This window comes from Oncorhynchus tshawytscha, linkage group LG33 (assembly GCF_018296145.1).
Source record: "Oncorhynchus tshawytscha isolate Ot180627B linkage group LG33, Otsh_v2.0, whole genome shotgun sequence".
Classification (NCBI taxonomy): Eukaryota; Metazoa; Chordata; class Actinopteri; order Salmoniformes; family Salmonidae; genus Oncorhynchus; species Oncorhynchus tshawytscha.
The window spans coordinates 40,163,152-40,177,477 of record NC_056461.1 but is presented as its reverse complement, the minus strand read 5'-3'; the positions used below and the strand labels follow the sequence as shown (position 1 = coordinate 40,177,477).

At 43.1% G+C, this 14,326-nt stretch overlaps 1 protein-coding gene across 1 annotated transcript; it reads right to left on the bottom strand.

Moving 5' to 3' along the window:
* Positions 1-9,368: 9,368 nt before the first annotated feature.
* Positions 9,369-13,643, bottom strand: LOC112230711 (olfactory receptor 146-like). Its single transcript, XM_042311524.1, has 6 exons — positions 13,458-13,643; positions 12,719-12,771; positions 11,864-12,085; positions 11,576-11,692; positions 11,250-11,447; positions 9,369-9,696 (listed from the first exon to the last, which is right to left on the bottom strand). The coding sequence occupies exons 1-6, from the start codon at positions 13,602-13,604 to the stop codon at positions 9,438-9,440; spliced, it is 996 nt and encodes a 331-aa protein (XP_042167458.1). The 5' UTR covers positions 13,605-13,643; the 3' UTR covers positions 9,369-9,437.
* Between the last annotated feature and the right edge of the window lie 683 nt (positions 13,644-14,326).

Below are 14,326 nucleotides of genomic sequence, written 5' to 3'. Positions count from 1 at the left end.
CAGAGTAATGGAGGACACTGGAATTTGGTTGGTCACATTGGATCTGATCAAGAGTCAAAATACTTTCCTGGAATTCACCGAACCACCATTGATAATGTAATCAGTGCTATGTCTATATGATTATAGTGTACGTTGCAAGGAGGTGCCCTTTCCTACTATGCCAATGGACTTCTCCTGGCCCGAGTGAGTGATGCCAACTAGTAAGTGCCATGCTGGCACATGTCCAGTGGTGGATTTAGGCATAGACGACATGGGCATCCGCCCAGGGCGGCATCTTGCCAGGGGAGGCATGGGGTACCTGCACAAAATATTATATATATACTGTATATACAGGTATTCATATATATATATATATGAAAATAATATTCCGAATGGTGACATTTGCGCAATAGGTTCATGTCAGTCAGCAATTTTGTCCCTAGCTTGCATGCTTGGAAGACCGTGCAATTAAAAAAAATATTTATATATACATATATAAATAGTATTCCAATTGGTGACATATGCGCAATCAGTTTTATATCGCTCAATTGCACGTCACATCATTGATATCATGTCACCATGTGGGACTATGGGTCAATTCAACTTCGGCGTCCTGATTGTAGTTCGTGAGCTAAGGTCTCCCACTCAGAAGTATGAGATGGGGAGTGGGTGGGGGTAGGTTGAGCTCAGGTCTCCCCACTGGAAGCCCGAGGTAGGGGGAGTGGGGGAATCTATCAAATAGAGCACCTAAAACGTTGTACAGTACTAATGCAATTAGTTGTGCAATTTAGTTTGTGTGTTTCTTGTTTGAACTGCAATAGCGTAATAATCTTCTTTATAAGTGTGTTATCTATTTGTGTATTTGTGTGGTATAGGACCTTGTGGAATTTAGTTGAATTTGTGTGTTTTTTGTTAGCAATATTGCAATAGTGTAATAATTCGATACTCTTTAACATTTGAATTTTTTACTACAATTTGTTTCTATTTGTCTTTGTTCTTTTTGATATTTATAAGTCTTATTTTTGTATATATATTTATATTTACATAGTTTTAAATGTTATGTTTATTTATTTGTTTTGTTCCAAATGTCAACAGATGGAGGACTGAAGAGACTGAAGAGTCCTCTGCTGTCTGAACTGGGAGGGATATTTCCCTCAGTATTAAATTGATACAAGACACATCTGGTACTTTTTATCATCTTTGTTATTATTAAATCCAATGGTACATCAATAGAGGGAGGAGTGTGTATTCTTCAAACATGTCAGGGAACTCCTGTCTTATACGGGGCACGATACAGGAAGGTATAATATTTGTACATTGTTATATTAGCAGAACACTGCTTCTACAGTATTATGTGAAGGATGGTTTATTCTACATGAAACTGTTACACTTGAAAGTTAGCGAATCAAATGTATTTGTATTTGTCACATGCGCCGAATACAACAGGTGTAGACCTTACAGTGAAATGCTTACTTACAAGCCATTAACCAACAACGCAGCTTTTAGAAAATACAACAAAAAAAGTAAGAGATAAGAAAAACAAATAATTAAAGAGCAGCAGTAAATAACAATAGCGGGCCTATGTACAGAGGTTACTGGAACAGAATCAATGTGCGGGGGCACCGGAGTCGATGTAATTGAGGTTGGGGGCATTGATTCTGAGGTAATATGTACATTTAGATAGAATTATTAACCATTCTAGCGCAGCGGAACCCCTCGACAACATTTCGCTGAAAAGGAAATTACCCATCCCGGATCCGGGAGAATTGTCATCAACTGACACTAATTAGCTTAACGCAACGGACAAAAAATATTACTAGAAAATATTCATATTCATGAAATCACAAGTGAAATATATTGAAACACAGCTTAGCCTTTTGTTAATCACCCTGTCATCTCAGATTTTGAAATTATGCTTTACAGCCAAAGCAAGACAAGCATTTATGTAAGTTTATCAATAGCCTAGTATAGCATTATGCCTGGCTAGCAGCAGGCAACCTGGTCATGAAAATCAGAAAAGCTATCAAATTAAATCGTTTACCTTTGATGAGCTTCGGATGTTTTCACTCACGAGCCTCCCAGTTAGATAGCAAATGTTCCTTTTTTCCCATAAAGAGTATTTTTGTAGCCGAAATAGCTCCGTTAGTTCTTCACGTTTGGCTGAGAATTCGACCGGAAATTGCCGTCACGACAACGCCGAAAAATATTCCAAATTAACTCAATAATATCGACAGAAACATGGCAAACATTGTTTATAATCAATCCTCAATGTGTTTTTCAAATATCTATTTGATAATATATCAACTGGGACAGCTGTATTTTCAGTAAGACCGGGAGAAAAAATAGCTACCTTTGTCTATTACGCAAGAATTACTCTGAGAGCACTCAGCCGGCCACTTACGCAATGTAGTCGTTTACGCTCATTCTTCAACATAAAGTGCTGTAGACACCTTGGGGAATACGTAGAAAAGGGAATCTGGTTCATAGCCCATTCACTGCTCAATCGGGACGCATCGGAACGCAGAGCTTTCAAAACATGAGTCACTTCCTGATTGGATTTTTCTCAGGCTTTCGACCTGCAATATCAGTTCTGTTATACTCACAGACAATATTTTTACAGTTTTGGAAACTTTAGAGAGTTTTATATCCTAAGCTGTCACTTATATGCATATTCTAGCATCTTGTCCAGACAAAATAGCCCGTTTACTTTGGGAACATTATTTTTCCAAAAATGAAAATAGTGCCCCCTAGTTTCAAGAGGTTAAAGGTCTTACTCACATTGGCTGCGGAGAGTGTGATCACACAGTCGTCCGGAACAGTTGATGCTCTCATGGATGTTTCAGTGTTACTTGCCTTGAACCGAGCATAGAAGTTATTTAGCTCGTCTGGTAGGTTCATGTCACTAGGCAGCTCTCGGCTGTGCTTCCCTTTTTAAATCAAAATCAAATCAAATGTATTTATATAGCCCTTCGTACATCAGCTGATATCTCAAAGTGCTGTACAGAAACCCAGCCTAAAACCCCAAACAGCAAGCAATGCAGGTGTAGAAGCACGGTGGCTAGGAAAAACTCCCTAGAAAGGCCAAAACCTAGGAAGAAACCTAGAGAGGAACCAGGCTATGTGGGGTGGCCAGTCCTCTGGCCACCCCACATATAACAGATTATAACAGAACATGGCCAAGATGTTCAAATGTTCATAAATGACCAGCATGGTCGTATAATAATAAGGCAGAACAGTTGAAACTGGAGCAACAGCACGGTCAGATGGACTGGGGACAGCAAGGAGTCATCATGTCAGGTAGTCCTGGGGCATGGTCCTAGGGCTCAGGTCCTCCGAGAGAGAGAAAAAAAGAGAGAATTAGAGAGAGCATATGTGGGGTGGCCAGTCCTCTTCTGGCTGTGCCGGGTGGAGATTATAACAGAACATGGCCAAGATGTTCAAATGTTCATAAATGATCAGCATGTTCGAATAATAAGAAGGCAGAACAGTTGAAACTGGAGCAGCAGCATGGCCAGGTGGACTGGGGACAGCAAGGAGTCATCATGTCAGGTAATCCTGGGGCATGGTCCTAGGGCTCAGGTCCTCCGAGAGAGAGAAGGAGAGAATTAGAGAACGCACACTTAGATTCACACAGGACACCGAATAGGACAGGAGAAGTACTCCAGATATAACAAACTGACCCTAGCCCCCGACACATAAACTACTGCAGCATAAATACTGGAGGCTGAGACAGGAGGGGTCAGGAGACACTGTGGACCCATCCGAGGACACCCCTGGACAGGGCCAAACAGGAAGGATATAACCCCACCCACTTTGCCAAAGCACAGCCCCCACACCACTAGAGGGATATCTTCAACCACCAACTTACCATCCTGAGACAGGGCCGAGTATAGCCCACAAAGATCTCCACCATGGCACAACCCAAGGGGGGGTGCCAACCCAGACAGGATGACCACATGTAATAGTTTGCAAACTCTTCCACATCCAACGAGCGTCAGAGCCGGTGTAGTACAATTCGATCTTAGTCCTGTATTGACACTTTGCCTGTTTGATGGTTAATCGGAGGGCATAGTGGGATTTCTTATAAGCTTCCGGGATGGAGTCCCGCTCCTTGAAAGTGGCAGCTCAACCCTTTAGCTCAGTGCGAATGTTGCCTGTAATCCATGGCTTCTGGTTGGGGAATGTACGTTGAGTCAACGTGGGAGGGACGTCCTCGATGCACTTATAGGTAAAGCTAGGTACTGATGTGGTGCACTCCTCAAAGCCATCGGAAGAATCCAGGAACATGTTCCAGTCTGTGTTAGCAAAACAGTCCTGTAGTTTAGCATCTGCATCATCTGACCACTTCATCTGACCATCAAAACACTTTGTTTAGAATATTTACAAAAATTGCACCCTTCTCATATTAGTCTGTAGGCTACTGACCTATTCCTATCCTGGACATGTTGCTTTGGTCAGTAGCCTACAGAGTGGTATGATAAGAGTACCATCCTGCATCTCACATCTGCCTGTTGCTATTGAACTCTGCCTGCTGGACCCATGGGTTGTTGCATACTCTGTCATATCCAGGATGGGAGTGTAAAGCACTCCACCCATCTTGTGACCTGACTGTATCTGTCCATAATCTTTAAAACATTACATGGATGGAAGGACATTCATCCCCCACTGGAGACTTGAAGATAGAACCTCACCCAGAGAGCTGTGCAAGTCAGTGTGTGGTTAGACAGACAAATCCTTCGATTTGGAGAAACAGACAAATAGAAAGCCATTCTTGTTGTGGACCAGGATGAGGAGGACCCAGCAGGGCAGGCTGTATGGAGCAGCACTATGCCGTCCAGGAGGGCAGGGCCGACCACAAGGACTGAAGGAAGTGTCAGAGGCAGGGCCGACCACAAGGACTGAAGGAAGTGTCAGAGACAGGTCCAGACCGTCAAAGACTGTATGATGACCTTCCAGAAAGCCAGGAAGAAACAGCTGATGAGGCAGCTTGATGGGACTGAAAGGTACTGTAGAACCTTCTCTAAGACTTTTCTCTAGAACACTGGTCCTGCATCCTTGGTGTGGGTCACAGGCAATAGATGGGTCACTTTGGGAACATGAAGATGAAATATCTACTCTCAGACAGAGCGAATTGAATGGTATCAAACACATGTGTTTGATGTATTTGATACCGTTCCACTGATTTTGATCCAGTCATTAACACGAGCCAGTTCTCCCCAATTACAGTGGCACCAGCCTCCTGTGATGTGTGTGTGTGTTTGTCTTGAAAGAACACAACATTCACATCTCAAACCCCTTACTATCTATAAAATATTGGTTGTGGATGGATGTGTGTTGTTTCCTATCTGCAAAGCATTGGTTGTGGATGGGTGTGTGTTGTTTCCTATCTGCAAAGTATTGGTTGTGGATGGGTGTGTGTTGTTGTCAAGAGATTGAGGGTTCAGTTTCCTGTGTTGGCAGGACACATTTGATGTGCTTCATTTATTTGGACAAGTACAACTAAATAGATCACTGTCATTGGATTTTTTGTGTGTCTTATTTGAACTTCTACCAATCAAATTCTTCTTTTTGGTATAGTCAACACAGTGCCTTCAATACAGTCCCACATGTTGTTACGGACATTAGCCACAGGGTGGCAGTATGACCTTAGTGTCCTCTGAGGTGAAGGAATATCATCCACACAGTCACATTGAGAGAGGCTAGGATGGAATGGTGGAAAAACATTATATCTTGTAAGTTTTTTATTCATCTGATTACTTTCATACTGAGGTGTGTAGATCTCCAAATCATCACATAAACAGTTTACACTCGGTATAAAAGGTGTAGTGAAATGGTTGTGTTATCTCCATCAACATTGCAGTACAATAATCAATATCAATAATAAGAGTCAAAACCTCTCATCGAGTGACAGCTGTGGTCATTTTATAGACTCCAAGAATTCCTCTGTCTTCCTCTGTCTTTAGCGGATATAAGAATATTATATATAAACTCAGTGGACAGTTTATTAGGTACACCACCCTGTTCACTAAAACACCATCCCGTTCGCTAAAATGGTTCGCTCCTACACACAGTGAGTCATGTGGCCGTGGCTTGCTATATAAAGCAGGCAGACAGGCATCGAGACATTCAGTTACCGTTCGATTGAATGATAGAATGGGCGGAACGAGTAACCTAAGCATCTTTGAGCGTGGTATGATCTTCTGTGCCAGGCGTGCAGGTTCTAGTACCTCCGAAACCAGGGGCGAAACTTTGGCTTTAGAGGTGGGGGGACATAACCTGGTGGGGGCTCTGGGGCTTCCTCCCTCCAGTATTCTTTGGCATCTAAATCTAATTTCCTGCATTTCTACACAATCTAATATGACCCTTTTTGGGGGGTCATTTTTATTGTAAATAAGAATAGAATATGTTTCTCAACACGTCTACATGAATGTGGATGCTACCATGATTATGTATAATACTGAATTAATCGTGAATTATGATGACTGAGAAGATTATAGGCTCACATATTGTAATGGTGAGAGGCTAGCATATCTTGGGGGTGTAATGTTGTGTAGAGACAGACTGGAGAGTCTTGAAGAAATAGACAAAGAACATGCTACTGAGACAGACCTGGTTGGAGATGTATTGTTTCTCAAACAGAAAGGTCTCTATGAGATTAGGGATGAGACACACAGGTCGGTCAGGTTGAAGACTACGACGTCCCTACGACGTCCCTCTCTCTCTTTCGCATCGTCTGAGATTCCCAAAGATTGGAAAGCTGCAACAATCATCTCCCTCTTCAAAGGGGGAGACACTCTAGACCCAAACTGCTACAGACCTATATATATATCCTACTCTGCCTTTCTAAGGTCTTCGAAAGCCAAGTTAACAAACAGATTACCGACTATTTCGAATCCCACTGTACCTTCTCCACTATGCAATCATGTTTCAGAGCTGGTCATGGGTGCACCTCAGCCACACTCAAGGTCCTAAACGATATCATAACCACCATCAATAAGCGACATTACTGTGCAGCTGTATTCATCAACCTGGCCAAGGCTGTCAATCACCACATCTTATTGGCAGACTCAAAAGCCTTGGTTTCTCAAATGACAGCATCACCTGGTTCACCAACTACTTCTTTGATAGAGTTCAGTGTGTAAAATCGGAGGGCCTGTTGTCCGGACCTCTGGCAGTCTCTATGGGGGTTCAATTCTCGGGCCGACTCTGTTCTCTGTATACATCAATGATGTCGCTCTTGCTGCTGGTGATTCTTTGATCCACCTCTATACAGATGACACCATTCTGTATACTTTTGGACCTTCTTTGGACACTGTGTTAACTAACCTCCAGACGAGCTTCAATGCCATACAACTCTCCTTCTGTGGCCTCCAATTGCTCTTAAATGCAAGTAAAACTAAATGCATGCTCTTTCACCGATCACTGCCCGCACCTACCCACCCGTCCAGCATCACTACTCTGGACGGTTCTGACTTAGAATATGTGGACAACTACAAATACCTAGGTGTCTGGCTAGACTGTAAACTCTCCTTCCAGACTCACATTAAGCATCTCCAATCCAAAATTAAATCTAGAATCGGCTTCCTATTTCGCAACAAAGCATCATTCACTCATGCTGCCAAACATACCCTCGTAAAACCGACCATCCTACCGATCCTCGACTATGGCGATGTCATTTATAAAATAGCCTCCAACACTCTACTCAACAAATTGGATGCAGTCTATCACAGTGCCATCCGTTTTGTCACCTAAGCCCCATATACTACCCACCACTGCGACCTGTATGCTCTCTTTGGCTGGCCCTCGCTTCGCCCCGCCTTATTTCAGCTCACTGGTCAACATAGCAGCTCCAACCCGTAGCACACGCTCCAGCAGGTATATCTCACTGGTCACCCCCAAAGCCAATTCCTCCTTTGGTCGCCTTTCCTTCCAGTTCTCTACTGCCAATGACTGGAACGAACTGCAAATATGAGACCCAAATATGGGTCTCCACTGAAGCTGGAGACCCATATCTCCCTCACTAGATTTAAGCACCAGCTGTCAGAGCAGTTCACAGATCACTGCACCTGGACATAGCCTATCTGTTAACAGCCCATCAAACTACCTCATCCCCATACTGTATGTATTAATTTATCTTGCTCCTTTGCACCCCAGTATCTCTACTTGCACATTCATCTTCTGCCCATCTACCATTCCAGTGTTAATTTCTATATTGTAATTACTTCGCCACCATGGCCTATTTATTGCCTTAACTCCCTTATCTTACCTCATTTGCACTCACTGTATGTACACTTTTCTTTTCTCTACTGTATTATTGACTGTATGTTTGTTTATTCCATGTGTAACTCTGTGTTGTTGTATGTGTCAAACTGCTTTGCTTTATTTTGGCCAGGTTGCAGTTGTAAATGAAATGAAATAAAGGTGAAATTAAAAAAAATCTAAGTTGAAGATAACAGAGTTTATAACAACGTCGGTGAGAAAACTGTTGAAAGTGAACAGATTCATAGGACCAGCGCTATAACTAAAATAACACATCCAGGCTGCTTGTTAAGAAATTATACCACATTTATGCAAAGATTTATGTGACATTAGAATACTTGTGTTACTGGAGCTAACAACGTACTTGGCCGTGTGGAGGTTCCTGACCAGGTAGATAACAGCCATGATGAAGTTAGCCATGACCGTCACGGCATAGACCAGACACCAAAACACATGATAGTATTTGATGTAGAAATATCACTGGCGTTTTGAATGTTGCACTGTAAGAGATTAGGACTGACTGCTCGTAAGCCATGTTCCAGGAAACTAGGAGGGTCCGTGGGCAAGAGCCCCTGGCTAGTTTTCTTTTGTAAAAGCAGCTGTTAATTGGTCACTGGAATCCTGGGAGGTTTAGGTCTGTGACCAAGATGGAATTACAATAAAATACCAATCTCAAGTCAGGTGTAATGAGGATGCTTTGAACATTGAATTAACTTGACTACTTGATTTGAAGTCCAAGATCATCGTCATATATCACTTAATATAATCAGGTAAATGTTTTCACCTTCAAAATCTTAAGCTATCAAAGAGTTTTTTTTTTGCCATTTTCTTTAACAAGGGTCTGGAATACATCCACATACCCCCTGAATTCAAGCCCTGGTTATAGGACGTCTATGGTGAGGTCATCATGCAGGGGTTGGCTGACATACAGGTATCTATCTATATGGTAACTCCTGCTTGCTGGGCACTTTGTAAAACTGAGATGTAGAAAGGGTTTTATAAATAGATTTGATTTGTATTAGGGTTTTATCCAGCCTTTTTATTATGACATTTTCTGTATGGCTTTAAAGGCATATTGCCAAAATAATATCAATATTTCATTTCAGAAAAACATAATTCACTAAGGCAGATACAGTATATCTTACACAGCATATCAATCAAAAACAAGTCAAATAGAGATATAAATAAATAGTAACACTTCATGTTGATTGGTTCAGCACCACAGCTCTCTGTGCTCTTCTTTTACTAAGCAGCTTCTTGGCCGATTCCTTAAACTCCTCTGTCTTCAGAACATATATGATGGGGTTGAGCATGGGCGGCAGCACCGAGGTCAGGGAGAGGTTGATGATCCGGGCGTTGGTTGGTATGATTGAGTGAAGGAGGTAGGTGAAATTAACAGGCAGGTAGAATATGGCTACGAGTATCAGGTGTGAGGTACACGTCTTCAAGGCTCTGACTCTGAGAGAGAGAGAGAGAGAGGGAGAGAGAATGACAGAGAGAGGGAGAGAGAGAATGAGAGAGAGAGAAAATTAGAGAAGGAGAGAGAGGGAGAGAGAGGAAGAGAGAAGTAGAGAGAGGGAAAGCGAGAGAAGGAGAGTGAAGGAGAGAAAGATGGAGAGAGAGAGAGAGAAAAGGACAAAAATGTAAGTACAGTAAGTCATCATCTATCCAGTTCAATGACATTCTCAGTATTTACAGCATTTATCACTAGAACAACATACACTATATATACAAAGGTATGTGGACACCCCTTCAAATTAGTGGATGCGGCTATTTCAGCCACATCCAGGTGTATAAAACTGTATAAAACTTTATAGGATGCTACCTTTCCAACCGGCCAGTCAGCTGCCCCGGTCAACTGTAAGTGTTGTTATTGGAGATTGCCAATGTCTAGGAGCAAGAACGGCTCAGCCACAAAGTGGTAGGCAACACAAGGTCACAGAACGGGACCGCCGAGTAATGAAGCACATAAAAATTATCTGTCCTCACTACTGAGTTTCAAACTGCCTCTGGAAGTAATTAACTGTTCTTCAAGGAGCTTCATGAAATGGGTTTCCATGGCTAATCAACCGCAAACAAGCCTATGCTCACTGTGATCAAGACCAAGTGTCTCCTGGAGTGCTGTAAAACTCGCAGATATTGGACTCTAGAGGAGTGGAAACACGTTCTCTGGAGTGATGAATCACGATTCATTATCTGGCAGTCCGATGGACGTTTCTGGGTGTGGCAGACTGCAGGAGAACTCTACCTGCCCCAATGCATAGTTCCAACTGTAAAGTTTAGTGGAGGACGAATAATGGTCTGGGGCTGTTTTTCATGTTTCGGGTCTCTTAGTTGCAGTGAAGGAATATCTTAACGCTACAGCATACAATGACATTCTGGATTCTGTGCTTCCAACTTTGTGACAACAGTTTGGAGAAGGACCTTTCCTATTTCAGCATGACAATACTCCAGTGCACAAAGCGAGGTCCATACAGAAGTGGTTTGTCGAAATCAGTGTGGAAAAACTTGACTGGCCTGCAGAGAGCCCTAACCTCAACCCCATCGAACACCTTTGGGATGAATTGGAACGCCGACTGCAAGCCAGGCCAAATCGCCCAACATCAGCGTCCGACATCACTAATGCTCTTGTGCCTGAATGGAAGCAAGTCCCCGCAGCGATGCTCCAACATCTAGTGAAAAGCCTTCCCAGAAGAGTGGAGGCTGTTATATCAGCAATGTTCCAACATCTAGTGGAAAGCCTGCCCAGAAGAGTGGAGGCTGTTATAACAGCAATGTTCCAACATCTAGTGGAAAGCCTTCCCAGAAGCGAGGAGGCTGTTATAGCAGCAAATGGGGGACCAACTCCATTTTAATGCCCATTATTTTGAATGAGATGTCTGATGAGCAGGTGTCCACATACTTTTGGTCCTGTAGTGTATATCTGAGACAGCACAACAATCAGTATCAGAGCTATATGTATATATAAACTAAATCTCTGGCTAAATCTCTGACTCAGTATGACTTCTCACCTGTCCTGGGGCAGTGTGATGGTGAACAGGGCGTGTGTGATACAGATGTATGATGATATGATGAAGACCATGGGGAACAATAGGATTATACTGGGGTTGAGATAAGATATTACTATGTTAGGGACCACATCAGAACAGGGGGCCGCCAGACGGAACAGGGGACCGTGGTCACAGAAGTAGCTGTTGATCACCAGAGACCTACAATACAATACATCTTCATTGTCCATATGTTACTGTGATCAACTGATCATTTATTTTTACAGCACCCGGCCCGGGATTCAAACCGGGAACCTTTTGGCAACAGGTTCACCTCCTCAGCCACCTACCGACAGAAGGAGAGTCGGGATATGAAGAACACAGCCAGAAACACAAGGAACACAGCAAACGCCCAGGCAGCACCCGTCAGCTGGAACATGGACCTGTGAGTCACTATCATATGGTACCTATATGGACGGTGGAAAGAAGCTGTTAACAGGGATTTTAGATGCAGTGTATTCATATATCAGGTTGAATTGTCAGTGAAAGCAGAAACATTATTATCACACAAGAGGCAATTATGAAGGCCTTTTAAATTGTATTTTTTGAATGATTAGATTTGATGTATTATCTGAGACCTGAGCGGGCAGCAGATGGCCACCAGTCTGTCGTAAGAGAGGATGGTGAGGTTGAAGGACTGCATGTTGAGGAAGAGGAAGATGAAGAAGAGGCTAGTGAGGCAATGGTCATAGGAGATGAGATGTCTGCTGAAGAGGAACATATCCAGGAGCTTGGGGACCATGGCAGTGCTCCCACACACGTCTGTGAAGGCCAGGTTGAACACAGCAACATACTTGGGGCTGTAAGGGTAAGATCCTGACTTGATTATCTCCATGGGGAAAATGTTGTTTATGCAACAAACACAGGACATAGACAATTACAGAGAAGGTAAATACAATCAATCAGTAAAGAAGTAGACAAAAAGTGGAGATCCTAAACATCTTTACACTGTCATCTGTAATGTGTAAGTTATCAACTATAGACCTTCCAGCTGAACCTAATGGTGGTTTTCATTCAGAATCAACTATAGACCATCCAGCTGATCTAATGGTGGTTTTCATTCAGAATCAACGATAGACCATCCAGCTGACCTAATGGTGGTTTTCATTCAGAATCAACTATAGACCATCCAGCTGAACCTAATGGTGGTTTTCATTCAGAATCAACTATAGACCATCCAGCTGACTTAATGGTGGTTTTCATTCAGATGCCTTATTGAGAGGCAGGCCGGTAACCAGGGATACAGTTGAAATCCCGAGCTGATGGGGGGAATCTAAAAGGAGTGAACTAGCAGCCAGAGCTCCTGTGCTACTTCAGCTTGTGTTGTTTGTGTTGTGGTTCATCTGGTTGGGTTCTGGAACTGCAAAAATACAGTCCAATAAAGGTAGAATTCTGCTGTATTATTACCACTGAGATAAAAGAGGACTGATTACCTGTGGAGACTGTTGTCCATGTAGATAACCATCATGACGAAGGTGTTGCCCACCTAGACCCAATACACACACACACACACACACACACACACACACACACACACACACACACACACACACACACACACACACACACACACACACACACACACACACACACACACACACACACACACACACATACACACACAGGAGGAACCATGACCCATAATGTATATACAGGTAAATTCATTTGGCCGTTGACTATATGTGGTGCTATAGGACCCCAGCTGAAATGAAACTGCACCATGTCAGGTTTTCTTAAGTTCAAAAAAGATGTGCTTTTGATAGGAAAGTGAAACCTTTTCTAGTTTATCAAGTGGATAAAATCAAATCATTGTGGACGTCAGCTAGTTTGTAACAACCTGGACCAAAGCTAGTTTGTAACAGCCTGGACCAGAGCTAGTTTGTAACAGCCTGGACCAGAGCTAGTTTGTAACAGCCTGGACCAGAGCTAGTTTGTAACAGCCTGGACTACAGCTAGTTTGTAACAGCCTGGACCAGAGCTAGTTTGTAACAGCCTGGACCAGAGCTAGTTTGTAACAGCCTGGACCAGAGCTAGTTTGTAACAGCCTGGACTACAGCTAGTTTGTAACAGCCTGGACCAGAGCTAGTTAGTAACAGCCTGGATCACACATAGTTTGTAACATCGTAGACCAGAGCTAGTTTGTAACAGCGTAGACCAGAGCTATGGACTAACCAGAGAGATGATGTATACGAAGCAGAGGAAGATGTAATAGTACTCCATGTGGGGGATGTCGATGAAACCACTGATGAAGAAGTAAGGGGGTCGGATAATGGTGTCAATGTTATCTGTCTGGTTAGGGTCAGAGGTCAGGTAACTCATCCTGACTGGTGGTGTTATCAGTGATTCCTCCTGGCTCGTAATAATCTGTGGAAATATAAAATAAATACATTACTGTTTTTTAATTCACCTGTTGAGACATTGCAATGAGTGAAACATCATCAATACAAAGGCAAATAGGCCTCCCGTGTGGCGCAGTGGTTAAGGGTGCTGTACTGCAGCGCCAGCTGTGCCTCCAGAGAATCTGGGTTTGCGCCCAGGCTCTGTCGTAACCGGCATTGACCGGCATTGACCGGGAGGTCCGTGGGGCGATGCACAATTGGCCTAGCATCGTCCTGGTTAGGGAGGGTTTGGCCGGTAGGGATATCCTTGTCTCATTGCGCACCAGCGACTCCTGTGGCGGGCTGGGCGGGCTTGCACGCTAACCAAGGTTACCAGGTGCATGGTGTTTCCTCTGACACATTGGTGCGGCTGGCTTCCAGGTTGGATGCGCGCTGTGTTAAGAAGCAATTGGTTGGGTTGTGTGTCGGAGGACGCATGACTTTCAACCTTCGTCTCTCCTGAGCCCGTACGGGAGTTGTAGCGATGAGACAAGATAGTAGCTACTAACAATTGGATACCATGAAAAAGGGGGTAAAACATTTTCATTTATTTATTTGACATTTTTAAAGAACCCGTGTTGTATTCTGAACACCATCTTTTTTCTAAAGTAGCCTAGAAAAAAGGGGTAAAAAAATAACAATAAAAATAAAATAAAAAGGCAA

Excerpts from the sequence above, each read along its gene's own strand:
- LOC112230711 (XM_042311524.1), bottom strand. The coding sequence starts at position 13,604 with ATGAGTTACCTGACCTCTGACCCTAACCAGACAGATAACATTGACACC. Across the intron at positions 12,086-12,718 it reads ATGGACAACAGTCTCCACAG|CCCCAAGTATGTTGCTGTGT; the intron begins GTAATCAGTCCT and ends TTACCCTTACAG. Across the intron at positions 11,693-11,863 it reads GCCATCTGCTGCCCGCTCAG|GTACCATATGATAGTGACTC; the intron begins GTCTCAGATAAT and ends CCGTCCATATAG.